At 44.3% G+C, this 27,343-nt stretch overlaps 1 protein-coding gene and 1 long non-coding RNA gene across 4 annotated transcripts; one reads left to right on the forward strand and one right to left on the reverse strand.

Moving 5' to 3' along the window:
• Positions 1-2: 2 nt before the first annotated feature.
• kif1ca (kinesin family member 1C, a) lies at positions 3-26,856 on the forward strand. Of its 3 annotated transcripts, XM_027032777.3 has the most exons (25): positions 3-455; positions 548-612; positions 7,777-7,912; positions 9,733-9,809; positions 11,423-11,602; positions 13,568-13,633; positions 15,614-15,792; positions 16,474-16,585; positions 17,114-17,191; positions 17,333-17,398; positions 17,545-17,623; positions 17,747-17,825; positions 17,960-18,108; positions 18,639-18,766; positions 19,523-19,602; positions 19,759-19,834; positions 19,938-20,017; positions 20,193-20,287; positions 20,376-20,459; positions 21,173-21,353; positions 21,577-21,649; positions 21,910-22,008; positions 23,504-23,674; positions 24,160-24,564; positions 24,692-26,856. In XM_027032777.3, exons 3-25 carry the CDS (start codon positions 7,807-7,809, stop codon positions 25,619-25,621), a joined length of 3,573 nt encoding a protein of 1,190 aa, XP_026888578.2. In that variant the 5' UTR covers positions 3-455; positions 548-612; positions 7,777-7,806; the 3' UTR covers positions 25,622-26,856. The 3 variants fall into 3 exon arrangements, with proteins under 3 accessions (XP_026888578.2, XP_026888579.2, XP_035382785.1); XM_027032778.3 differs by having other exon boundaries at positions 3-612; positions 18,645-18,766; XM_035526892.2 differs by lacking the exon at positions 548-612 and having other exon boundaries at positions 3-170.
• On the reverse strand, positions 9,978-13,422 carry LOC145658928 (uncharacterized). The gene is made up of 4 exons (XR_014124806.1): positions 13,206-13,422; positions 12,610-12,655; positions 11,755-11,886; positions 9,978-11,034 (listed from the first exon to the last, which is right to left on the reverse strand). It is a non-coding gene; the product is annotated as an uncharacterized LOC145658928 (long non-coding RNA).
• Positions 26,857-27,343: the final 487 nt, after the last annotated feature.

A 27,343-nucleotide genomic window follows, 5' to 3' on the forward strand; every position in this document is an offset into this window, starting at 1 on the left:
ACGCGAGGGCCGAGGGCACCGGCGACTTTTTCCACTCAAGTTTTATTTTCACTAACTTGGCGCGATCCATTCACCGGGTTCCGCTGTTGCGACAGATTCGGGTGAATTATCATCTTAACTGGGCTCGTGTGGTGAGAGCGATCGCGAAGAATCCGCTCCGGCTGGATTATGTGCGTGTTTTTGTTTTTTTGTTTTTCCTTTTTATTTAACGTTAGGTGTGGAGTGATTTGGGATAGTACGACCGCTTGACGACTTCAAGTTTATTTGGGAAGAAACTTTTTTTTTCACATCGAAGGAAATAACGCGGGGAATCTAATATTTCTGTCACTTTTATTTTGGATTTGTGGCACGTTGTGAATTGTACGATCGAACTAAACCGAGAACTTTCCACCCAACCCTTCTCTTTCGTATGTAACCTAGTGTGTGATCCAGCAGCCGGCTGTTCATGCAAACAGGTGTTGACGACTAAAACGGCTTGATTTTTAGTTTCAGCAGTAGTGAGACATTTCTGCCCATAATTGTATGCTTTGCTAAACCTCTGTTGAAGCCCCTTTTCTGACCCCTGTGGCCGGGCGCGAGTTAGCTAGCTAGGCTAACCGTCCCGTAAAAGCGGTGAGTAGCCGGTCCCCTCCCCAACCCTCACCCCACCATCATACTAAACACAATGAAACGCTTCTGAGGGGGGAAAATGCAGTTTCTCAGCGTGTATCGATGATGTTCCAAGTATACGCGTTGTTTACCTCATATAATCAGAATCGAAAACATTAATCTTTAACAATTTTAAGACTCGTGGGCTTCTGAATCAGCTGACCGGCGGCATGTTGAATTCTTCATCAGATAGCCGGGCTTATTTACCCTGGAAACCTGTTGAGTCTTTTTCCTTTCACTCTGATGCAACTGTCTGAAGAACAGATAAATATGGCAAAGAGAGTTTCGTCATATTGGTCAAATGGACATGACCATAGAAGGCCAGAGTACGTTTGACTAGTGATTGTGTTTGTCTTGTCAGTCGTCTTCGTTGTCCTTCAAATATCATTTCCCAATCGGAACAGATCGTGGGTTGGGCAGTTCTTATTGGCTATGTCGGGTGCCCTGGTCATACCTTTGTCTGGCCTAAGGCATTTTTGCAAAAGAATGGTCACCCAGCACACAGAGTGCATATGGAGTGTGTGAACTGTGAAGTCCTGTCTTTGGGACTTATTACAGGGCAGGAGCGTCATGATGACAGACATGCAATTCTGACACTCGCACAGGAATGTGTGGTGATACTATCTTTCTTCTCCCTCTGCTCTAAATTCCTTTTCTCTGTTTTTCCCTAAACATATGTCTCTCTATAATGAATCTTATTCTCCTCCCCTTTTCCCACATGCTGTTCTGGTGTTTCTCAGGCTTGTTGACTGCTCCTGGCACTTTTGTGTTCTTGCTACAGGAATATTTGTTGGGACTTGAGGCATACATGCAGTTTGGCAACTAGCCAGAGGTGCTCACTGGTGTATTAAGTGCACTTAAGATACTTCATGAATAACAGCATGTTTTGTTGGATATTTGCCTGTAAAGCCAGAGGTGTTTTACAGTTATGGCATTGGGCATGTTACGCACAAGCTTTTTGATACTGGACCCATGGAGGGAGACATATTTCTGTGGCCATGCATGCAGTGCTGCTGGTTTTGATTTACAATCCAGACACTCCTTTGTTTTCCACCCCATCACTAAAATGTGACCGACATTTAAATTCCCGGCAGCCAGCCAACTCTGCCGCTCTGGAGAGAACCGTTTAAGTGTGTGATGTGAGTTTAGGCCTGGTCATATGCATGAGTCAGTTCTATTCCCTCAGTGCCCTTGTCGGTTTTCTTTTTGTTTGATTTATTTTTTTTTTAGTGAACAATCTCTTAAAAGTAGGTGCATAGCTTTTTAATGTGTGAACGATTTGATTAATTTTTGAGTACACATGTTCTTTTGTTCAGAAAGATACATAATGTCAGAAGCATGTTTTCTTCTGCCCTTGAGACTGGGTGAAGGTATTTAAGGAGAGAATTACATCAGGTGTTTTTGATTTTAAATATAAACAGCACATTCCTTTAGAATTTTCTTACGTAGCACAGCTTTGTTAAAAGTGGAGTTCTTCCTCCCATGTGTTCTTTAGTAGCATAGAAGAAATGTTTTTAAGTAAAACAAAGCAGCGGAGGTTTTATTTCAAATTTGTATATTGTACACATACATACTGTATTGAGCAAAAGCATATTTGAGAGTTACTTTGAAAAATTGCATTTGTGACACACAAATTGCCAAAGTGTTTTAACAAACGCTTAAAATGATACAGATGCAGTAGAGAATAATGGTGTTGAATGTAAAGTTGCAACTAGATCCTCACCCACAGGTAGCTATGCAGTGTTAAAATCTGAGCTAAGGTTGTGAAAGGTTGCAAAATGCTGGGACTTCACTGATCAACAGAACTTCCTGAGACAATGGAGATGTCTGATTACATGGTGTATCTGTGTAAATAATGTATTAGTGATGTACTAGAACTAAGTAATAGGACAGTGCTGAAATAGCTAAGGATCAATAGAAACAAGAAGGATATGAATCCTTGGTTATGCTAACTCTTGTTGGCATTTATTCTTTTTTTTTTCTTCATTTTTTGCTGTTAGCTTCTTAGTCAAACTATGCCTTCAGATGATAAAAGAGGCATGTTTAAATTGTTTACTGGCGGTAAACCCAAAGTTAGTCAGACAGCCATTGTTTGAGAAATGCCCTCTATGGACAAAGGTTTGTGGACACCCCTCCTAATTATTGAGTTCAGGTGTTTTAGCAACTCTCTTTGGTAGGTGTGTAAAATGGCGCATACAGCCATGTGATCTCCATAGACAAGCCTTGACAGTAGAGTGGGTTGTACTGAAGCTCTCAGTGGCTTTAGACATGGCACTGTCATAGGATGCCACCATTGCCCCTAGTTAGTGTGTGAAACTTCTGCCCTGTTATATATGTACAGTCAACTGTAAGTGGTATTTCTGTGGAGTGGAAGCACCAACTCCACCATGAAGGGGGAGACCATTCACACTCACAAAGGTTGGCCAGCGGAGGGCTGGAGTGAGCAGTGGGTTAAAAATTGCCCATCCTCTGTTGCTTCACTCTCTTCAAAGTTTCAAACTGTTGAGAAATTGCACTACAAGCTTCATGAAATGCGTTTCTGGAGTATTGGAATCTGGGTTGAATCATGCTTCACTATTTGGGAGTCTGTGGAATGAATCTGGGTTTGGCAGATGCCAGGAGAATGATATCTAGCAGAATGCATAGTACCAACAATAAAGTTTGGTGGAGGAGGGATAATGGTTTTTCAGGGTTTGGGTAAAGTTCCAGTGTTCCAATGAAGGATCAGGTTAATGGTACAGCATGCAAAGGCATTTTATACAATTATTTGCTTCCAGCTTTGGGGCTTTATGTTGGGGAAGTCCTTTCCGTGTGCCAGCATGACTGTGCCCCTGTGCACAGTCCATAAAGACATGGTTTGACATGTTTGGTGTGGAAGAACTCCAGTGGCCTACACCAAGCTCTTTTAACATTTGTGAGATGAAATGGAACAACCCAGGCTTTGTCAACCAAAATCAGTGCTTGACCTTACAAATGATCTTTTCACTGAATGGGCACAGATTCCTACAGACATGCTCAAAAATCTTGTGCAAAGTGTTCCCAGAAGAGTGGATGATGTTATAGCACAAAGGGTGTGCCAACTCTGTATTAATTCCCATGGTTTTGAAATGACAAGGTCAAAGGGGCATGATGTTTCTGTAGCTTGGCAGGTAGATCTTAGTGTTAGTAATGCCAAGGTCATGGGTTTGATTCCCAGGGAGCACATGCAAATATGTAAGTCAGTCTGGATAAGAGTGCCTGGCAGATGCCATGAATGAGTAGTCAGGTGACCAAATACTTTTGCCCATGTAGTGTATCTTATCAAAGTATTAAGCAGTAAAGGCTGGCATGATTGGGGTTGATTTATAACGATGATGATGATCAAAATTACTTAGCCTAAATGATATTTATGAGGCTGCTCATATGTTTCATTCATTACTAGAAACACCTTTCACATTATGTTGTGTAATCTCACTGGAGTGACAAAGAAAGAAATGTAATGGGTTATCACAGGTGAACATTAGAGTGAGAGACCGTGATGGAAAGCAAGAGTGATTTAGGAAGAGGGAGTTAAGAAGACGGAGGGACTGTGTTGGTGATGGAGAGTGGGAGCAAAGAGAACAGTGTGAATAAAAGAAGTAGACCCCCAGGCACCTGATGTGCTTGTGCAAACCAGAGTGTGTTTTGAAACTAGCAGCAGTATGTCTGTCATGCCAGCTATGTGTGTTATGTTGGCTGGGTCCGTAAGAGATGGGTGCGCGCGCGCATGCGTGCGTGTGTCTTTGTTTATTTGTGCCAGTGTGGTAGAGCTGTCAAAAATTACAAATCAAAATTCAAGTAACAGTCAAATGTTATTGAAAATCCCCACATTTGGGTATAATGAATGTAGATTTGAGGGTCTAAATACTGAGTGTGCCTGAAACGTAGTAATTTAGCAAGCTATGTTCAGTATTTCTAACAGTTGAGCCATCAGACACTGAAAAACACATGGCAGGGGAAGAGATTAGTTACATAGCTGAAGTGCTGGCAGCTTTGAAGCGTTTGACGAGGACGGTGTAGCAGTTTTTTGGGTTCTTTGTTTTTTAGTGGAGAAACTAGACAGGAGACGGCCAGTTTACAAGCTGTGTGCAAGAGGATCTCTGCTAACCCCCTACCTCTGAGGGCTCTCTGTGTCTGCCTGCTCTCACGGCTTGTTCTCCAGCTTGCCATGTTGATGGTCCTAGTTTAAATTATTTTGCACGTCGGATGCTGTAATGCGTGCTCCGCCTGCTGGAAAACAGGAGGAAATCACTAAAATCTACGTTCATTTGCAAAGACATGCGCCCGATGAGTGCATGGAAAGGGGTTGGGAACTTTGCACGTTGTTCCACGTAGTTTGTCTGCACCTTAGCTTTTAATATAGCACACACCCACCCCCTCGCACACCCACAGAGTCAGAAGTTACTCACAGTCCCTTAAGGCATGTCCCAGCCTAGCCCATACTGTTCTTTCATACCAGACTGGCAATGCCTGAAATACACAGGCATGTGTTAATTCTGGTGCATGTGCTTGAACATTGCCTGTAAGAGACAAAGAGGAGTGGTATCAGTCTGATGTCCGAAGTAGCGAAGGACAGCTGACTTGGACTCCAACGAGGCAGTCACTGTCTTCGACTCAAAGAGGATCGATGAGGCTTTTCATCATGCGTCGATCGCGTTGCGTGATTTAGAAGAAAACACTATCTTGGCTGCCCTGTTATGTGAGGCTTAAGGGTCCCCACTACGCTCTCTGATCTTGTTACTCATTTATTTAGTGGAGCATTATTCAGAGCCAGATCTGTTAAACATTTCAGCAGGAACCCTTTGGTAGAGCCTCAGCTGGAGGGACCTTGATCCTTTGAGATAGTCACCATTACATGTGCCCTATTTACACACAATACATAAAACCAACAGCCCTATTTACACACAATACATAAAACCACCAGCACACAAAGAAGTAATCAGAAAGCTCCAATGCATGGCTTATAAGCATGCTTCCAGACTTCCACATTTCACCAAAAGAAGAACAAGTTAAAAACACCATAAATGTTTTTATCTCCTGGGTCAGATAAATGTCAGCTAAAAAAAATACCAGCTTAACAATTGATCAGTTGAGATTCTTGAGCTCCCCTGGAAAGTGGTATACATCTGTAAGATCATACGCTCCCTGCACCAGAGGGCACACACAGCATTCACCAGAAACAGCTGTTGGCTGTGTGCCTAGATAGCAGAAATGTCTGAGATTAATCAGTCACTCCTCATCTCACCAGACCCTTCGTCTGCAAACAAGTGAAGGGAAGCATTCGAATGTCAGTCATGTGGCATGACAAATTGGACCCACGGCTCGGTTTCATAGTTATTGTGTGCTTATAGTTAGTTAGTAACAATGCGGAGAAACTGAACGTGCACACGTCTTCCCAGGAGTATATTGTGCTTATTGAGCACAGGTGTAGCTTTGCTATGAAAAGTGCTGGGGACAAGAATGCGGACCCCGTGTTGCCCCTAAAATCCACGTTCCCTTCACTGCAAAGAAAACTGCAGAGGCTGAAAGGAAGACGTTCACGAAAACGTTTATGGCCACGTTGGTGAAGCCTATCGCCATGGATTGGCCTTGCATATTTTTTTAAAAAGTAATTAGTTTTGTGTCACAAATTGCTGCGCTGTGTTTGTGATCTTGGCATCGTGAGACAACGTACAAGCAACAATTTCTGTTTCTGACATTAAGAGTAGAACATAAAACATTTAATTTCATTGACTAAAATAAATATTTTATTGTTTATCATTAGTGAATAAATGAGAAAACTAATGTTTTCTGGGTACATTTTTAAAAAGTGATGGGGACAAAATCTGCCATTTCAGAAAATGGTGGGGACATGTCCCCATTGTCTCCAGCATGCATTACACCTACGTCATTAAGGCCAATGTTGTGATTAAAAGGAACATTTTCTTTTGTGACCAAGTTATAACTGTAGGATGGTGATTTTTCCCCTGTGGTTGTGTGTGTGGTGTTCTGTGTCTGCTGTAATTATGGGATAATTTAGTCCGTCCTGCATTGGAGTGTGTTTTGGCAGCCTGCCACACTGTTATCATGCTGAAGGAAACACCTGTTCCACACTCAGACTCTCACACCCCGGTCTCCTGCATACACCCACGTACACCACGCCTGTGGATCTGTGCGCACCATATGGGAAATGATCTGCCCTCACAAAGGTGTGGGAAAACTGCCAGGAGAAAAGCAGGCAGCAGCAAAGTAAACCCGTTACAATCACGTCCCGCCTTCTTGGCCTCTGTGCTTTACTCTTTGAACAGAGGTTAAACAATCTGTCAGTTCTGATAGTGTTATTTAAAATCCCACCAGCCCATCCTGATAAAAGTGTAAATATACGATGTTAGCAATAAGATTATAAGTGTATATGATATGTTATCAATAACATAAAACCCAAACAAAATGCACACCTGTAACGGTGAGCGGTAAGGAGGCGGACGCGTGTGCAGAGAAGCGCGAGATTTATTATGGGCAATTCCAGAGTCGTAGTCGTTAGGGTAGTCCAGGGTCATAATACCAACACGGAGAGTTGTAGAATACATAATTAAACTAGACAAGGGCTAGGATATATGAAGGACTAAACACACAGGCTTGAGGAGACGAAGGCGAGAATTAACATACAGGCTAGAGAAAATAGACACGACTTGCATACATGCAGGCAGATTTAGGTTAACAGATAGTCTGATATACATTCAGTACAACCACATTAACACAATGAACAGCCAAAACACAAGGAATTAGACATGGTTTAAATACATTAACTTAACAAGGTAGAAAAGGGACAGATGTAAGCAATCAACCGCGTGGCGGAGAAAATGAAACTAAGGCATGGAACTAAAATACACACGACAGGGAAAACATGGAACATGGAAGTTGGGAGGGATTAACCGTGACGACACCGATATTTACATATATCTGGATGGATTGGACATGAATAGTGAGACTTTCAATACAAAATCAGATGGGACAGATTTACAACATGAAATTGAAATTTGGTTCCGAATATCTGTTGTTTGTTTATTTAGTATGACTAACACATTGTTGTTTGTTGTAAGGGTCAGGGTAATCAAACCTCCCTTCTCACAGGTGCTTACAGGCGATTGGTCAGCAGTTATCATGGCCTCGTCTTCAGTGAAGGTGGCAGTCCGCGTGCGGCCCTTCAACAACCGCGAGACAAACTGTGGAGCCAAGTGTGTGATACAGATGCAGGACAAGTCCACCTGTAAGTTACACACACACTTACAAATCAGATCAGCTTGCTCAAACTGTAAATAGCAGATACACTGTTTGTGTTTTTGTGCTGTTTGTATGTTGCATAATTTTCCAATTATGAGTGACTAAATAGGCAGCACCGTACATACTGTTTTGCCTGAAATCAATTATACTTTCTCATTTTTTTTGACTGACTTGCATTTGGAGCTACTGAAATGTAAATCTGCACTGGCGTTCTTGTTTACTTCCGAGCTGCTTCTAACAGTCCCTAGTCCAGGCTCCCACACTCCCAGGGGCTGAGGCCTGTACTTCAGGCCCCAGCAGGGAGGTCCTGTGCTACATGTTTGTTTATTTATTTGCTTACTTACTTTCTAAATTCATCTGCTTTGCATTTCCCACTCGTTTTTTCTGCTCGTTGATTGTTGTTTATTTTTGCATTTCTTTAAACGTTTTTATTTTAAATAACTACCTGTTACTGGCTTTTTGCTACACCTCACTAAACACTAGACCACACCCCAAGGCCATGTAAAGAAGAACACACACACAACCGTATGTTTGCTTTCTTCTTTCGGCCCCACTGACAGTAAAACTCATTGCTAGCCACTTTACCATCGGTGTGTCCTGTTAGCATTGGTATTGAAATTTCAAGGCTGGCCATGTTAGCTTTGATCCGGGCTTTGTTTTCACAGGTACAGAAACTGCATAGCTGGTCATGTTGTGTTAGCATTGGTATTGAAAGCCAGTGGTGCTAGTCGTGTTAGCTTTACTCTGCACTGTGTTATCACTGGTTTTTGAAATTGCAGTGTTGTTGGCAACATGATCCTGGTTGGCAGTGATCATGGAATTCCTATGCTAGCTGGTCTTTCTTAGCGCTACACTCCAGACCGCACATTCTCTCCCTCTTACACGGCATTTCCACCTTTCTTCCAGTCTTAACCGTCCCCCCTTTCTCTCTCTTTCTCTCTCCTGTCTTCCCTTCTCACATTTCCACTGCTCTTTTTGTTACTCAGCTTTCCCGATCCCTTTCCCACCCTTCCTCTCTTTCACCACTCTCTCTCTCTCTCTCTCTCTCTCTCTCTCTCTCTCTCTCTCTCTCTCTCTCTCCAGTTGTCCCCCGCTTTCTATGTAAAAAATCTGCTGGGCTGGCAGTCTGTTTGGCTTGTTCTCTCTCCAGTACAAACACAGGTCTGCATGTGAGCCCAAGGCCCGGACCTCCCTATTGTTACCCAGCAGCGGTTCATTCTTCAGAGAGCCTCCTCCTCCCCCGCCTTTCCTCAAAACTCTCCCACTGACGCACTGACCCAGGTCCAGCTGTCTTCGCCCAAACCCCAACAGCTCACCATCATAAGCTCAGTGCAAAACTGGTCTCAGATCAGAGCCAAAAAAGGTCACCCTCACGGAAGTCATAGCGAGGGAAGGAGAGAGAGAGTGAGTGAGAGGCCCACTAAGAGAGAGCTATTCTATAGGCTGTGAAAGGGATCTCTATGGAGAGGAAGTGTTGCTCTACTGGAGTGTTTGCCATGTTAAGAGCTCTGGCATGAGCTGAAGGGAAGCCTGTGTGTGTGGCTGGGTATTGGCCTAGTCAACACGGAGTAGTGTGTGCCTTTGTTACACTGATATGTGAGAGCATATTTTTAAAAATCTGGCAAAGAACTGCTATTGAGTTATGCATGAAGCATAAAAAAATCATTTTTAACAAATCACCCTCCCCCTACTCAATGTTCTTCCAAAGGTTTCATTATATTGTCAATGTTTAAGAAACAAAACTAAATTTTTTTTTTTTTTTAATTGTTTTTTCTACTGGTTTATTTTGTGGTGTTTGTATTACAGGCATTGCCAACCCCAAGCAGCCCAAAGATACTCCCAAGAGCTTCACTTTTGACTACTCATATTGGTCACACAGCACGGTACGACACAGGACCACCATTCAGTAGAACTGTACTAGTCTGTGTTCACAGTCAATGAAAATTTTAAATACTCAAGAAACTAGTACTTTTATTTACTGGAATATAGCATCCTCTACAGATTAGTTATTATTACATGCCATTTATTCATACTAACATAAGAAAATAATTCCCAAGACCTTCCACACTACACTGTGATATTTCATGTCTTTTCAGGAAACTAGAAAATTTTGACAGATGTTTTTTTGTTTTTTTTTAAGTGCTTAAAGGTATAAATATTGCAATTATTAGTAAATTTGATCGCAATGTCAGTAGATGAGTTTTCTGAGGGACGTTTTCTTGCATGCTTATGTCATGCTGTACCAAGTTCGTTTGTTTAATATATACGAATGTCTGATCTATTTTATTACACTATATTTTGTCCTTGGTGTCTGACATGTTATGGCAAAGTAAAACCCACGAGCACGATTCACATGCATTTATTTGGCAAACGATCATGGAATGAAAGCTTATAGCAAAGTTACGTGGTACATTAATTTATTAAAATGCACATAAGACATTACATTTTCAACAGCTACATACACACCAATATACATCAGCATTTAACATTAGCACCTATTAGCTAAATAAACTAGATAAGATTAGCATGTACCATTCCGTTACATGTTATCCCTTGGATTTGTGGTGACTTTAGCCAGATGAACTGTCTGCTCTTGCCACAGGCTCAAACATTCGCAAGATGTCACCTGCTGACCCAAAGTGGAGAATCAGTTGGAGAAAAATCTCCCATGCTGCTGTCATTTTCCATATCAAGAATATCACTAGCCACTTTCGAGGATTTGTATGATCCTGCCCCCGTTATAAATTATGAATTCCACTTGCAATGTCATATTAAACTGTATATAGGCCACACATACACGTCAGTTGACAAGGAAATTATGTCACTCGAGTATTTGCCATTGGAGTTTAAATCTGGCAACAACAATTCAAAGAAGTTTCAAAATGTGAATCCCTCTCATAGTTGGATTGCAACTCCGTATTCTGTAAAAGCCACTTGAGCTTTATTGAACTTGTCAGAACACATACAGTCCTGTGTTCTCGCATGCTAACAGGAAGGTGGAGGAGCCGGTGGTTGGCGCTCTCCTGTGCCAAAAGGATGTGTCTGCTGGCGACGTGTGTCGCCCTCACCATCCCAGCTGCATAGCATTCGTTAGCTAGAGGACCAACACTGGTAGAAAAGGGCAAACATGAGAAAAAAGAACACTTAGAAGAATATTCCATGAAGAATGCAAGTGTATTTCTGGAATAACTTTTAAAGCTGGATGAAACTGTAACATCATTAATAAATTTTGTTAAAGAACACTTCACCTGAGCTGCCTTTAGTCTCTGTGATTGACCTAGGCTGTGAAGTGAGCAGCTAAAAAGTTCAGATTTGTTTGCCTGAAATAACCATTCAGGAGACGTGGACGGGTAGACTGAGCACGTAAGTGGACAAGTGTTTGGAGAGGGGGGGCATTGGAGGAAGGTTGCGAGTGAAGGGAGGAGGTGGACTCCTTTGGGGCTAGATCAGTTAGCAGCTTTAAACATGCATGATGACCTCACTTCCTGCACCCTAGGAGGAGGACCCATCCTTCACCTCCCAGAGGCAGGTCTACCTGGACATCGGAGAGGAGATGCTGCTGCATGCCTTCGAGGGCTACAACGTGTGCATCTTCGCTTACGGCCAGACCGGAGCCGGCAAGTCCTACACCATGATGGGCAAGCAGGAGCCCAACCAGCAGGGAATCATACCACAGGTGACATAGCTGAGAGAAACAAGCCTCCCAGGGCTGTGCCACATATTGCTTGTAAACCGCATTTGCAATACTGCAATAATAATGTTGTGGAAAGTTGCTTTTACAAGTCGCAATTTTTCCAGCCAAGAGAACTCTTGAGTGGGTGATCTTACCCAAGTTTTTGCCCCTAATGTTGGTGGCATCCAAGTCGTGTTGTATTGTAAGTCGTCACACCACCACCACTGGACAGTTCAACACACTTGGGAAAGAGTGCTGGCAAGCAGAACCCCCAGAATGGGTTGGCACTGTGTTAGGAGATAGAGCACATAGAGCAAGGCTAGTTATGCTCACAGATCAAAGCAGTGCTCAGCCAATGACGGGGTAGCGCTTATAGCACTGCGCCACTCAGGAGGCCCATATACAATCTGTTAACAGCTGTATTATATATTATGATATTGGACTAATATAATAGAAAGTTGCATATGGAAATTCAAATTTTTTTGCTACATGTGTGCTTGGAGCCCTTGAAAAGCTTTCTAGAAATAAATGTAGCCAACAAATAAAAGTAAATTAAATTGAAGTTTTCATATGTTACATTAATAACGTAAAATAAACAGTTTGAATCATTTAAATTCCAGATCTTCCAATCCCTGCTCCCCTCATTCAAACACAGCATAGCAGAAGTTCCTGTTCATGTTATGGGCGGTCCATAGGCTTTTAATTCTATGGAAAAGTCAGAAGGAACTGCAGCAGTAGCACCATTTAGCCAAAACGCTGCAAACAGCATGCTTTTAGATGCCAGACACTTGAAGCACAGCTTGTATTTTTTTCTTCCAGTGAAAATAAAGATCCTGGAGCCGAAGTTGGCTTGTTATTTATATTTTACATGCCATCTTATATAGGTGGAAAACGAAAATTGAGATTTAAGGTGGAACAGAATATTTGAAGACAATTGACCATTATGGTGTAATGAAGACAATTACTGCACCGTTCATTGTAGATGTGACGGTGAGCACCAGGGGGATTACCTCGATTTACTCCTGTGTCACAGTGCTGATTTTTGTCTCGAGTTCTCTAGTGGTTGAAAAAAATGTCCCAATGAAATACATTGAAATGATAATGTACTTACTGTGGGGGTTGTAGGTAATGTAGTATAATTCAGAATAATGTACAACTAAGGAAAGAGGGTTTCGCAATTTTCACTTTCACAATTAAAATGATAAAGGCAGTAGTCTTCAGTTGAATATGATAAATACACTTTATTAGACTGAGGAATACCAATAACATACGATAGTCTGAATAAAAGAATGTTTGTATTCAAACATACAAAATATTATGGATGCAGACCAGTATAGCCAATAACTACAAATGGCTCACTTATCTGTTTTATTCATCATAAAAGGAATGAAGTTTTGTATGTTGCAAGGCTGCCAAACTGACATAGTCTAAATCCTCTTAAATTCACCCTTCTGCTAGTTGTCTCCCTTCCAAGGCCCAGATTAAACACACTCACTTAGTGCAGTGACTGCACAAGCACACACCCTGCTGTGTGATTCCCAAATCAGAATTCCTCCCGTGACTGGAAAACAGAAGGTGTGAGTGTCTGGTTAAAAATGCCTCTTACCTCGATTTACTCCTGTGTCACAGTGCTGCTTTTTGTCTTGAGTTCTCTAGTGGTTGAAAAAAATGTCCCAATGAAATAAGTTAAATCTGTCTTGAAGAATACCCCCTGGTCTGCTGTTCTGTTTGTTTGTTTTCCTTTAATTAAACAATTTATTCATTATTTATTCTAATGATTAATCAGCAACGAGCGCAAAGCAAAAACCTGGGCTCGGGTTGAGGTTGTGTTTACACTGCGAGGTTCAGCTGTTAGTGTTCTGCACATTACTGTGTGTAAGACCTTTAGCCGTGAGCTCATGGAGTGTGGGTTTTTTGTGTGTGTGTGTGTGTGTGTGTGTGTGTGTGTGTGTACGTACATTCTCCTAGCTTTGTGAAGACTTGTTCAGACGAACTGCAGAAAATACTGACCCCGACCTGTCCTTCTCTGTGGAGGTAAGGCTGTGTGTGTGTCCGTGTGTGTGTGTTTGGTTACTGTTGTTACAAGTTTTTATTGTGTCTGCGTTCTGAAAGAGTGTCAACACACTGTCATTGTTGGTGCTCACAGCATGTAACCTGTTCTTGTTAAGTGGCATGTTTTCATCAGGCCAACTAACAGGTGGGGCACGGCATGGCAAACTGAGGTTGTTTACAAAAACACATCCTTGCTTGCTTCTTTTTAAACATTAAATCCGTGTCTTTAAAAGGCCACTCTAATCATTTTTGCATTTTTGAGCTGTGATAACAGTGATATCACTGCCTGTTCTGAAACCCCACATCTTCATGACAACGTTTGAAGTATTAGAGAATGTATATAAATCTCACAGACTAAACCAACATTCAGCCTGCCTAAAGTCTGTGTCCGTGCTGTGAGCGTGTTGGTGTTGTGAGAGTTGTGTTTCAGTGCTGGGAGTGTATTGGTGTTGAGAGTTGTGTGTCAGTGCTGGGAGTGTGTTGGTGTTGTGAGAGTTGTGTGTCAGTGCTGGGAGTGTGTCAGCGTTGTGAGAGCTGTGTGTCAGTGCTGGGAGTGTGTCAGTGTTGTGAGAGCTGTGTCAGTGCTGGGAGTGTGTCAGCGTTGTGAGAGCTGTGTCAGTGCTGGAAGTGTGTCAGTGTTGTGAGAGCTGTGTGTCAGTGCTGGGAGTGTGTCAGCGTTGAGAGCTGTGTCAGTGCTGGGAGTGTGTCAGTGTTGTGAGAGCTGTGTGTCAGTGCTGGGAGTGTGTCAGCGTTGTGAGAGCTGTCTGTCTGTGCTGGGAGTGTGTCAGTGTTGTGAGAGCTGTGTGTCAGTGCTGGGAGTGCGTCAGTGTTGTGAGAGCTGTGTGTCTGCTGGGAGTGTGTCAGTGTTGTGAGAGCTGTGTGTCGGTGCTGGGAGTGTGTCAGTGTTGTGAGAGCTGTGTGTCGGTGCTGGGAGTGTGTCACTGTTGTGAGAGCTGTGTGTCGGTGCTGGGAGTGTGTCAGTGTTGTGAGAGCTGTGTCAGTGCTGGGAGTGTCAGTGTTGTGAGAGCTGTGTCAGTGCTGGGAGTGTGTCAGTGTTGTGCTGGCTGTGTGTCAGTGCTGGGAGTGTGTCAGTGTTGTGAGAGCTGTGTGTTGGTGCTGGGAGTGTGTCAGTGTTGTGAGAGCTGTGTCAGTGCTGGGAGTGTGTCAGTGTTGTGAGAGCTGTGTCAGTGCTGGGAGTGTGTCAGTGTTGTGAGAGCTGTGTCAGTGCTGGGAGTGTGTCAGTGTTGTGAGAGCTGTGTGTCAGTGCTGGGAGTGTGTCAGTGTTGTGAGAGCTGTGTGTCAGTGCTGGGAGTGTGTCAGCGTTGTGAGAGCTGTCTGTCTATGCTGAGAGTGTGTCAGTGTTGTGAGAGCTGTCAGTGCTGGGAGTGTGTCAGTGTTGTGAGAGCTGTGTGTCAGTGCTGGGAGTGCGTCAGTGTTGTGAGAGCTGTGTTTCAGTGCTGGGAGTGTGTCAGTGTTGTGAGAGCTGTGTCAGTGCTGGGAGTGTGTCAGTGTTGTGAGAGCTGTCAGTGCTGGGAGTGTGTCAGTGTTGTGAGAGCTGTGTGTCAGTGCTGGGAGTGCGTCAGTGTTGTGAGAGCTGTGTGTCAGTGCTGGGAGTGTGTCAGTGTTGTGAGAGCTGTGTCAGTGCTGGGAGTGCGTCAGCGTTGTGAGAGCTGTGTGTCAGCGCTGGGAGTGCGTCGGTGTTGTGAGAGCTGTGTCAGTGCTGGGAGTGTGTGTGCGCTGTGTCAGTGCTGGGAGTGTGTCAGTGTTGTGAGAGCTGTTTGTCAGTGCTGGGAGTGTGTCAGCGTTGTGAGAGCTGTGTGTCAGTGCTGGGAGTGTGTCAGTGTTGTGAGAGCTGTGTCAGTGCTGGGAGTGTGTCAGTGTTGTGAGAGCTGTGTCAGTGCTGGGAGTGTGTCAGTGTTGTGAGAGCTGTGTGTCAGTGCTGCTATGCCTCTCTTCATTTAGGTCTCATACATGGAGATCTACTGTGAGCGTGTGAGGGATCTGCTGAATCCCAAGTGCAGAGGGCCCCTGCGGGTCCGAGAACACCCCATCATGGGCCCGTACGTAGAAGACCTGTCCAAGATGGCTGTCACCGACTACAGCGACATTGCCGATCTAATGGACTGTGGAAACAAGGCCAGGTATCTGTCTAAACCAGTATGTTCCAATATAGTCCAGCAACACTCTGTCTTAGGTTGTTGGGCTGCCTCTAAAATGCTCTCTGGAATGTAAAGATTATTGTAACATTAACATTTAAAATAGGGCCATTTACTCTGTTGTGCAGCTGTATTTAAATAAACGTTTAACTTAAAAAAACATGGTGTTAAATAACATTGTTGAAATAATTGTGTTCCCAGTATGTTATTATAAATGGTCACCCTATAAACACCAATCCTAAAGTAACTCAGAAGGGTTTCGGTACTCTTGGTTGCTTATTTACGCTATGTATGCACATGTGTGTACCCTGTGTGTTTGCTTTTTGTGTGTGTGTGTGTGTGTGTGTGTGTGTGAGAGAGAGAGAGAGAGAGAGAGAGAGAGAGAGAGAGAGAGAGAGAGAGAGAGAGAGAGAGAGAGAGAGAGAGAGAGAGATGCCCTTGGGTCATATTCAGAGTCTTATGTGCTGTACGTTCTAGTTGTATTTGACAGTATAGCATGAACATGACAGGACAGCCATAGGCTGTTTTCAGATCCTTATTTACTGAACATACAGAAGACAAACGTGTGTTTATTCGGTGTGTATTTCAAACAGCCAGGTATTGATGGTCTTTCTCTCCCCTCCTCCATGTTGGTTTTTCCCACTCCCTCTGTTCTCTCTTTCACAGGACAGTAGCTGCTACAAATATGAATGAGACCAGCAGTCGCTCTCATGCAGTGTTCACCATCCTCTTCACCCAGCACCGTCATGACCAGATGACTAACCTGGACACAGAGAAGGTGCAGGGGTGTGGGTGTGGGTGTGGGCGTGTCCTCATAATAGCCTACATGCACGTCTGTGCCTATCAAAGCAGCAATAATCAACTTGTTTACAGTGGATTAATCCTATTTATTCATTACTGTAAAGTTTCATGGAGTTCATGGTGTTGAATTACACAATTACCCACAGCTAACAATTTGAGAGACATAGAGTCTATAGCACAGGCAGGACGGCCTGTCTAAACCTCATTGCTGATAGAGTCTGTAACACAGGGAGGACAGCCTGTCTAATCCTCAGTGTCATGGTTTGCTCATCTTGGTCCCAAGACATAAAGGAATGAATATTTAGCTCTCTCATTCCAAACCCAGAGTTCCGCTCTTATCTACCCTTTCAGAGCAGGAGTACTGTTTCAGGACAACGTCTGCTGTAACCATAGCACTAGTTTAGGATGCAAATGGCCAATCAGATCTCCGAACAGTTAATTATAGTTATGATGCTATGAGTGATGATGTCATTGACCCTGTTTTGACTCTCTCCATATTCTTCAGGTGAGCAAGATCAGCCTGGTTGACCTGGCAGGAAGTGAAAGAGCAGATTCTTCCGGAGCAAAGGGAATGAGGCTAAAGGTAAGGAATGTTGTAATGGCTGTCTGATTGGAACTGAAATCACATTATCTTTCAGTGGTTGTTTATTATTGCACTCTATTGTCTAGCAATGTGTGTTTGTTCGTTACGTTTTTTGAGTCATTTCTGGTGTACGAATTGTAGGAAGGTGCCAATATAAACAAGTCTTTGACAACACTGGGTAAAGTCATCTCAGCACTGGCAGACATGGTGAGAGAAACACACACACTAGTGCCAGTAAATGAAGAAGACATTTGTCTAATGCTGCTGATTATTAGCATGAACAGGTGTTTGTTGGTTTGTTTGCTGGTTTATTAATGTGTTTTACTCGCCTGTGTTTCTGTCTTGATCACCAGCAAAGCACCAAGAAAAGGAAGTCTGACTTCATTCCCTACAGAGACTCTGTACTGACCTGGCTACTGAGAGAGAACCTGGGTAAGAGTGTGTGTGTGTGTGTGTGTGTGTGACAAGACAGAGAGGGAGGAAGAGGTGTGTGCGTGTGCGTGTGTGTGTGTGTTTCTGTATCTTTATCTGTTTGGGTTGGTTGGTCTGTTTAAGGTGGGAATTCACGCACAGCCATGATTGCTGCCCTGAGCCCAGCAGACATCAACTATGAGGAAACGCTTAGTACACTCAGGTAGAAACACTTTCATTCTGTCTCTCACATACACACACACACACACACACACACACACACACACACACCTAAATCGCTGGTTGTGTGAATCTTTCACTTCCCATCTGGTGTGGGTGTGTGTGCGTGTGTTTCAGGTACGCAGACCGTGCAAAGCAGATTCGCTGTAATGCCGTCATTAATGAAGATCCCAATGCTCGACTGGTTCGAGAGCTGAAAGAGGAAGTGAAACGCCTCAAAGAACTGCTGCTCTCACAGGGCCTCAGTGAGCTTATTATTGCTACAGGTAAAACAAACACACAGTGTGTAAACTGTACACACACACAACAGTGTACACTGGTAAAGGTAAAACGCACACACAGTGTACACTGTATATTCAAAGTAATTTAAAATTGTACATTGTGTGTGTGTGTGTGTGTGTGTGTGTGTGTACTGTGCACATTTTATGCACTTCTAAGCACACTCAAACACACTTATACAGTGTATACTGCACACACTCGTATACACACACACACAGTGTATACTGTTCACACTGTCACACAGCCACACAGGTTATACAGTATAGGTTATTAAACATTTATACAATCATGCACACACAACATTCAATCAGAATCAATTCAATATTAACTTTAGTGATTCTCAATTGAGATGTGAAAACAAGTCTGAGTAGTAACAATTATATGAACAACTGAAATACAATTATATTGATAATAAACATAGTAATAACGTTAGTAATAAAAACTAACAATAATTACTAACAGTTGTAGGAAAACAGTTGCACTGTGTTTATATAAGTGCTCATGTCTGTGCTTGGAGGTCCAGGTGTATCCCAGCATCCCCTTCTTCCTGAGCCCCAGATTGTTAGTGATACTCCAATGGAAGACTTGGGTCCAAGCAGCCCAAAGAACCCCATCAGCAAAGAGGAGGCAGTGGAGAGACTGAAGGTATAACACACACACACACACACACACACACACACACACACACACACACACACACATACATACTGTATACACACATCAACCCACCAACAAAGAGGCAGTGGAGAGCATATTATACTGAAAATACTCACGTACACACAGACGCACACATGCCCTGCGCAGGTACATATCACTTATGAAATCTGGACTTTCAAAACACAGGTTTGAAAGTCACACATTCCAAATGCCACACCCTGGACCCACGTCGAAGACTACGTGAGCGAGACCAAAGCGAGACCATGATGCATGATCATGTAAACAACAGTATTTTCAAACATGAGAAAATATTGCAGTGCTAGTGAGAATAAAGGGAATCGTGTTTATGGGTAAAGGTATAGATGAGCCTGCAGGGGGGTGTTTCACATTGTAGCTGGGCCATCTATTGCCCTCATATGCAATTAGAGTAGCCACTGAGGGAATATAGTCCAAACCAATACGTGTGGAGCTCGTCAACTTGAAGCAGATTTCCTTCATCAGTCCGAGCCCATGGGCCAAACGCTGTCAGTCTTTGGTGAACTTGCAGGGTGTTGTTTTCGTTAATGTGGGAAATGTATCCACAAACACTGCATTATGAGAGATGTTTTTGTTTTTAATTGGTCCTGTACTGAACTTGAATAATTAAAGGTTCAAGCTCCGATCAGCAGCTCTGATCTGTCTGTCTCTCTCTATCTCTCTCTATCTCTCTCTCTCACTCATATCTCTCTTTTGTCTCACTTTCAGGAGACTGAGAAGATCATTGCTGAGATGAATGAGACGTGGGAGGAAAAACTGCACAAGACTGAAGCCATCCGGCAGGAGAGGTGAGAGACACACGCGCACGGGCTCGTACACTTTTACATAAGCTCCAATGAATACATCGTACACACTGTGTGTGTGTGTGTGTGTGTGTGTGTGTGTGTGTGTGTGTGTGTGCAGTCATACACACTGTTTAACATTGTATGCGTGTGTGTTATCAGAGAGTCCCTGCTGGCAGAGATGGGGGTGTCTATAAGAGAAGATGGCGGCACCGTCGGAGTGTTCTCCCCCAAAAAAGTCTGACTCTGTCTTTAGCCTGTAAATGAAGATTTATTAACTCTACATTTACAAACTGGTGTTTTGACATTTGAGAGTGTGTGTGTGTGTGTGTGTGTTTCAGACTCCCCATCTGGTGAATTTGAATGAAGACCCTCTAATGTCTGAGTGCCTACTGTATTACATTAAAGACGGAATAACTAGGTACAGACACCTGGTTCTGAAATACCCTGTGTGAGTGTGTGAGTGTGTGTGCGTGCATGTGTGCGTGCGCTTGTGTGTGTGTGTGTGTGTGTGTGTGTGTGAGAGGGAGAGAAAGAATGTTACGAGATGTCTTTTCCCTTCTAACTGTATTCAAACGTGTGTGTGTGTGCTGCAGGGTTGGACAGGAGGATGTAGATATTCGACTAAGTGGTCAGTTTATAAAGGAGCTGCACTGTGTTTTCTGTAGTGAAGTAGAGGACAATGGAGAGGGTGAGAAAAACTGACTTTCTCATTAGGAGCAATAGTGTTATTAGTACTGATAATAAACGACAGCAGTCTTCATCATCTCTGTATGCAGTGGTCGTCACTCTGGAGCCGCTAGTCGGAGCAGAGACGTATGTCAATGGGAAGCAGATCACAGAAGGCGTCGTGCTCAAACAAGGTGCCAGACCATCACTCACACACACACACTCACACACACACACACTCACTCACTCACTCACACACACAGACACACACATACACACACACACATTTTGTCTAGGGAAACATAACACCACGCTGCATTATTGTTATCTGTGTGCTTCTGCATAGTTATGGTGACAGGCTTGAGTGTCTTCAAATCCATCTTGTTTTCACGTAGTGCTCAGTAAGTCACTCTGGGTACGAGTGTCAGCCGGGTGCTGGAGGAGAGGTTTCTGAATGTGAATGTTACTCACGTACGTTCTGTGTTTGCTGTGAAAGAGTAATGAGCAGGGATGTTTGTGTTAGCATCTTGACTCCATGTAGGCCTTACTGTTCTCCTGTGGCACAGTCAAAGTTTTTGCATTATGCATAATCATTTATGCAAATATGAATGTTTATGCAAAGCAGTTTTCGTTCTGTCGAGTCCAGGGAATTCCTGTACTTAAGTTTAGTGATTTTTTTTGTTTGTTTGTTGTTGTTTTTTTATTCAGCTCATTTTATTAATCGGAAACCAGCGATTGAACTGGTTCCTCCTGGGTAGATGATATAGAGATATCAAAAATACTGCATGTATAAGAAGACAGATCAACTCCAGCATCGTTCTTTCAACCCATACACTGGCAAACACAATCCTTCAGCCCTTCTTATGTGTTTTGTGTTTGTGTGTGTGCGTGTTTGTGTGTTTTCCAGGTAACCGCATTGTGATGGGGAAGAACCACGTGTTCCGTTTTAACCACCCCGAGCAGGCGCGGCTGGAGAGGGAGCGCAACGCAGCCCAGGACCAGCAGGGGGAGCCGGTGGACTGGAGCTATGCACAGAAAGAGTTGCTTGAGAAGCAAGGCATCGACATCAAACAGGAGATGGAGAGAAGGTGAGAATGAGAGGAGCTTGTGTATCTGGTACTTGTGTACATGTGTGTTGTGTGTGTCGTAATTTTTCTTATGGTCTTTATTAAGAATAAACAGTACAAAATTACATTAATTTCAGTAACCGTAGTGTCAAAGCTGCACTTTGATTCTGACGTGGGTACACACACAGTCACACACACACAATCTCAGACACGTTCTCATACCAACACACATTTTGTGTATCAGGCTGCAAGATTTGGAAAATCAGTATCGCAAGGAGAAAGAAGAGGCTGACCAGCTGCTGGAACAGCAGAGACTGGTGAGGAGGAGAAAGATGAGGTCACTTCTCGCACACACACACACACACACACACACACACACACCTACAAGCTTTCTCAACTATCTGTCCGCATGTCTCAGTGTAGCGTGACTCATGCTTTTAATAGCGTAGACTCAGATTTGAATAATGTTGATGGTGGGAACACTTCTGACCTCTGATGTGTGTGCAATGTCTCCTCCCTCTGCTCCCCACTTTCCTGCCATCCCTCTCTCTCGCTCTCGCTCCCTGTCTGACTCCAGTATGCAGACTCTGACAGTGGTGATGACTCTGATAAACGTTCCTGTGAGGAGAGTTGGAGGCTCATCACTTCCCTCCGAGAGAAACTACCAGCCAACAAGGTCTCTCTCTCTCACACACACACACACACACACATACACATGCATACATACAAAAACTCATATACACATACAGACAGGTTTGTGTAAACTCACTCAGCAAGCAGTAATTTATATAGATCCCCCACAATAAAACCTTTTACACTTTAATTACGGTTGGGTGATATGACAAGTCATGGAAAAGTATACAAAAATCTATGGTATATGAGATCAAATTCTCTGTTTTTGTTCAAATGCTGTAACATCCAGTGTTGACCGTGCTTCACATACCTTGCCTAAGCCTGCGTGCTTACATAATGTTCCTTTTCACCTTGAGTTTTCACTTATGTGATGCAATGCTTGACTCAGATCGTTTGTGTGCGTGTGTGTATTCTATGTCATGGGCGGTCAGTCAGCTGGCTTTTCTCCCCTTAATAACTATGGCTGACTCAGCTGGCGCCGGCCGTGTGTTAGCAGAGGCCCGGGGTAAAGGCCCGGTGGAGTTCACTCGCTCCGCCCAGCACACGCTAATGCAGCCAGCGATGGGTGATGGCACTGAAACCATCCTGAAACCATCCTTCCCAAACCCAGGCAGGGACATTAGCATCGCTGCAGGAAGTCTGATTCTGTTTCAGCTGCCCGCGTGTGTGGAGAGCAGACCGAGGCCTTGCTTTAACAGCCGCGCTACTCTTAATTCATGACTGTCAGTACTGGGCACATTCTTCTCATTCCGTGCTGGAGGTCACAGTGTAGTTTTACAACAACATTAGAACTGCACTCGCGCACTCACACACACACACACCACTTGGTTAGTCAAGGTTCTCTGTCCAGGTGTGCGCTATAAAACATAAACACACATATACACACATGCACAGATTTCCTTTGTCCAGGTAAAGCTCGAAAATTGCAAAACACTTTCATTCATTTATTCTGTCATTTTTCTAGACCCTGGCACATTTAGAATAAATGTGTGGCGTTTGCCCTAACCCAGTCTTGGCTGAAATTGGGGCATTAGTAACAGGATAAATGGATCGCTGGGTCAGTGGCTGCGTTTGGGGTTTTCATTATCAGGTGTGGGAGTGGGATGGTTCTCTATTCTAGCCTGTAGGTATATTACAACATCCATGGAGCTCAGTATTAAAAAAACAAAAAAAAAACAAACTTCTTTCTGAAAATGTGTCAGAGGCGATGGACTACTAATAAAATCATACTCCCTGCTTGTTCCTGCCCCCTCCCTCTCACTGTTGCACCTGCATCCCCTAATGGGATCTAACCTTTTCTTTTCTGTCTGATTGATTTTTCGTTCTGTAGGCATGTACAGTGATCAAAAGTGATCTGTCCTCGTGAGTAACAGTGTGAGATAACAACATCTGAAAATGCAATATTTAGGGACATTTGACTGGTTCCTCTGAGGGGAAAACACTTTTATTTTATTCCTTTTACGTCATTTGTAATACATCACAAAGACAGGAGTGTAAATGCCTGTGTTTGTGTGTGTGTGTGTGGGGGGGGGTTTCAGGTGCAGTCTATAGTGAAGAAGTGCGGTTTGCCGAGCAGCGGGAAGCGCCGGGAGCCTCTGCGTGTCTATCAGATCCCACAGCGACGGCGTCTTCCTGCAGGCCTCGGAGCCAAACCTCACCCCAGCTTGGACGACCTCCGCACACAGGCCATCAAAGAGATCTGCTACGAGGTAGGCCAACCCTGCCCCGCCCCATCATCCCAACACCCCACCCCTTCACCCCACCACTCTGCCCCATCATCCCAACACCCCACCTCTTCACCCCACCCCACCACTCCGCCCCTTCATTCCAACACCCCACCACTCCGCCCTGTCTTCCTAACACCCCACCCCACCACCTGTTTCAAGTGTTTTGTTTGTTCCAGCTTCCAAAACACTTTGGCCAGGCCATGGAGACCTCTGCCATACCCAGTGATCTATGTCGGGTGAATGAGGAGCTAAAACAGATCTGAATATGGCATTTAGCAGATACTTCTTGTCTTAACAGTAGTTGGAGTTCTTGTAAGTTAGCTGATGTGGCATGGAGTTGAATCTTAAACTGTGATACCAAAAACAGCTGCAAGGGCAATTTAAACACCAAATCTTTTCCTTCATTTTTTTGCTCCTTCATCTTTTACTCTTCTCTTTCCATTCTCGTTCCTTCTTGTCTACTCCAGGTGGCACTGGGAGACTTCCGGCACACGCGGCAGGAGATTGAGGCTCTGGCCATCGTGCGGATGAAGGACCTGTGCAGGACGTATGGGCTGCGTGACCCGCAGGAGCGGGACAGCTGGCGCAGCGTGGCCAGGGATGTGTGCAACACGGTGGGCATCGGCGACGACGAGGGCGACCGAGAAAGGAGGGCGGAGCCGGACGACAAAGAGGCCCCGCCTACGGCAGGAGGGAGGGAGAAGGTCACGGTGGGAGGGAGAGCGGATATGGGTGAGCTGAAAGCGCACATCGACAAGCTGACGGACATTTTACAGGAGGTGAAGATCCAGAACAACATGAAGGATGAGGAGATCAGGGCACTCAGAGGCCGCATGGCGAAGATGGAGAAAGTGTTTCCAGTAGGACTGCAGGTACAGCTTGCATATGTGTGCGTGCCTGTGTGTGACATATTGTATATATATGCATATATTTTAGGTATATACTGACTGTGTTACTGCCGTGGAAGCGTGTCGTCATGGTTGCTATTGCCTTATTCAGGGAGATGAAGACGACTCCATGGCAGACGTGAGCGGAGCTAGAGGCGAAGATGTGGTGGGCCAAAGTAGTTGGTATGGTGAGGACGACTCTGGGTATCGTCGAGGTCGCCACAGGTGGCAGTACCCTGACAAGTTCCAAGACCCTAAGCGCCGCCGGGACATGGGCTCCCAGTCCGACAGCACCCCCTACACCCCTCCAGCGGGACGCCCTCAAAACCCATTCAGCGCTGGCACAGGGCGCCTTCAGAACAACTTCTCCACGCAGCCGTCCACGCGTAACTCCAACGGCCTGTTCCTTCCAGGGACGGGTCGCTTCCTGCCCCCCCTGGAGAGAAAGCTGCTATTCCCTTTTAAGGGCAACCCCCAGCACAGGGGCTTCCACTGGGGTCCTTCGGCCAATCAGAGGGAAGGTGCGGACACGCAGGATGGGAAGGATTCTTCTTCCTTTGACGGGGGCTCCGTGCACACCTTTCAGTCCCCACCTTTGAACAAGGGCCAATGGGCCAACAGCCACCACCAGCAACGCCGCAATCATGGCAACAGAGGCCACAGCAACCGTGGTAACCGGCAGCGATCACGGAACCGAGGACGGAATCCATTTGACGGGTATGTACAGCACGAGCCAAACGTGAACGCTGACTGGAAAGATGGCGGAATGGGCCAAGTGGAGCAAAATCATGGGAGGGAAAGGTATATTTGGTGCAGTCCAAACTCAAGCTCAGGGCAAGAAGACAACCACTGCCAACAGAACCAGCACCTGAACCAGCAGCAGGGCAAACAGGGGTTCCACAAACAGCATAGCCAACAACCAGGTTATTATCTGCCCCCCCACCGTCAGCCCAGCCCCACTGAGAAGACCCAAAAGGCTTCAGGATCCAGCCCTAATACCCCACTCACCCAAGAGGAGCACACCACACCTATGGAAACCTGATTGGCTCTTTTGACTGAGATGGCAACCAATGGCAATGAAAGTGGAATGGAGGGTCTGATGAAGTTAATTGGAAAGTTTAGATGTTTTTGACTTTGACTGCTTGTGCAGTGGTGACACTTTGTAGGAAACTGGAATGTGTCAGGATGGTCAAAAAAGGCTCATGGTAGCCACTTCAACCATCCCCAAACACATCCAGTATTATCTGAAATATGCTGGAAGCTATTATTGTTTGATGTAATGCACCTCATATTACCCTGGGGAAACACACACACATACTCTACACGTGCTTTTCACACCAATGCAGTCTCTTAGCACCAAGGTGTGAGTGTTGAGAGCGCAGTGAGCTTGAAGCAGTTTGCACTCTGGTTTCTCGCGAGGATATTTTACACAGGAACTCTTTTAGTGCAATGACTCAGACTGTGATTTTATACCAGCAAAGCGCCCGTGTGGCTTTGTCCATTTGGGCACCTGAGAATCATGTTTTCGGGCTGCACATTTTGGGAGTCTTTACCTCAACTCCGTCTGTCGAGCTGTACTCCGTGCCTTAGGACAACTTCATATGCCTGGAATCCTTCTGAACTTTTTATACATGTTGTCGTCACGTATTGTATATTGATTGTGTTTACATGCGTTACGTTTACTGTGTATAATTGGCCCTGTTTGTACATGGGAGAGAAGGGGCCTGCAGATGGGATTGTTGGTGCCTCGCTATCATGCGCATTGTGGTAATTTTAGAAGATCGTTTCTTTCCAAATGTGTATATTTGGAAACAGCTGCTGCATATCATTGATAATTCTACCTTGTGTCTGCTGAAGAGCATTGAAAGTGATACCAAAGAGTTACCAGCTCCTGAGCACCTGCGCCCATGGTGCTGTCATTTCGACATGCATGTGGACATGACACCCAAAGGGCGATCATTGTTAAGTCCTTATTTTCTCCTGTTTCTTTTTTTTTTTTTTGTCTAACCATCACTGTATTCCTATTCCTTTGAGACAGGTTTGAACTGTCTCTCCCCTTTATAGGTGTAGTGATTGACCAATTTAGATTGGGAACGTCACTAATGAGTAAAGTCTAAAAAGACAAACCCCTTTATTTACTTTGTTTTATTGTAAAAACCTTTTTTTTTTTTTTTTTTTTACTTGTGGCTGTTTTAGTCACATGCAAGTGCTCTTGTGGCAGTGACATGCAACTGAAAAAAACATTTGGCAATTAAAACACTATATTATCTTGCCTGACTAATTGGTAGTGTTTTCTGCTGTTAACGATCTGTGCCTTTGCCCTATAGTCTTAGGCTATGGACATGCTGGCCTGACTTTCAGCTGTCGGACAGTGTCAGGACCAACCATCACCCATACTCAGTGCATGCTGAATCGGCATTGGCAGTCAGCCATCAGGGAGTTTAGTGATTGGCTGAGTGTACTCAAAGAGACAGCATAGACTTTCACACTGTGGCTTGTTTTAGGCTAACATACTTTGCTACACATAAAGTAGTTTTGTTGTGCTAACTACCTAGAGGACAGGTGTAACATTAGTCATGATGACATTACTACATACATTTTTATGGAAGCATGGGAGTGACTCAGAACTCAGTAGTCTGAATAAGAACCCTGCACTTTCAGGAAGCAGAGGTTTTCTTGAGTTATTTCCTTTTTTTCTTTTGGGCAGGCGCAGAATCTAAGTGTGTTCATCGGCTGTAGTCAGTCTGATGTGTTCGAGTATAAA

Source organism: Electrophorus electricus, chromosome 8, assembly GCF_041902795.1.
Source record: "Electrophorus electricus isolate QZ-2024a chromosome 8, ASM4190279v1, whole genome shotgun sequence".
NCBI classification, from domain to species: Eukaryota; Metazoa; Chordata; class Actinopteri; order Gymnotiformes; family Gymnotidae; genus Electrophorus; species Electrophorus electricus.

What these genes read in the sequence shown, in the direction of transcription:
- kif1ca (XM_027032777.3), top strand. Translation starts at nt 7,807, where the DNA reads ATGGCCTCGTCTTCAGTGAAGGTGGCAGTCCGCGTGCGGCCCTTCAAC. An exon ending in AGGCGTCGTGCTCAAACAAG is followed by an intron (nt 20,460 to 21,172) that starts GTGCCAGACCAT and finishes TGTGTTTTCCAG; the next exon opens with GTAACCGCATTGTGATGGGG. An exon ending in TGCTGGAACAGCAGAGACTG is followed by an intron (nt 21,650 to 21,909) that starts GTGAGGAGGAGA and finishes GTCTGACTCCAG; the next exon opens with TATGCAGACTCTGACAGTGG.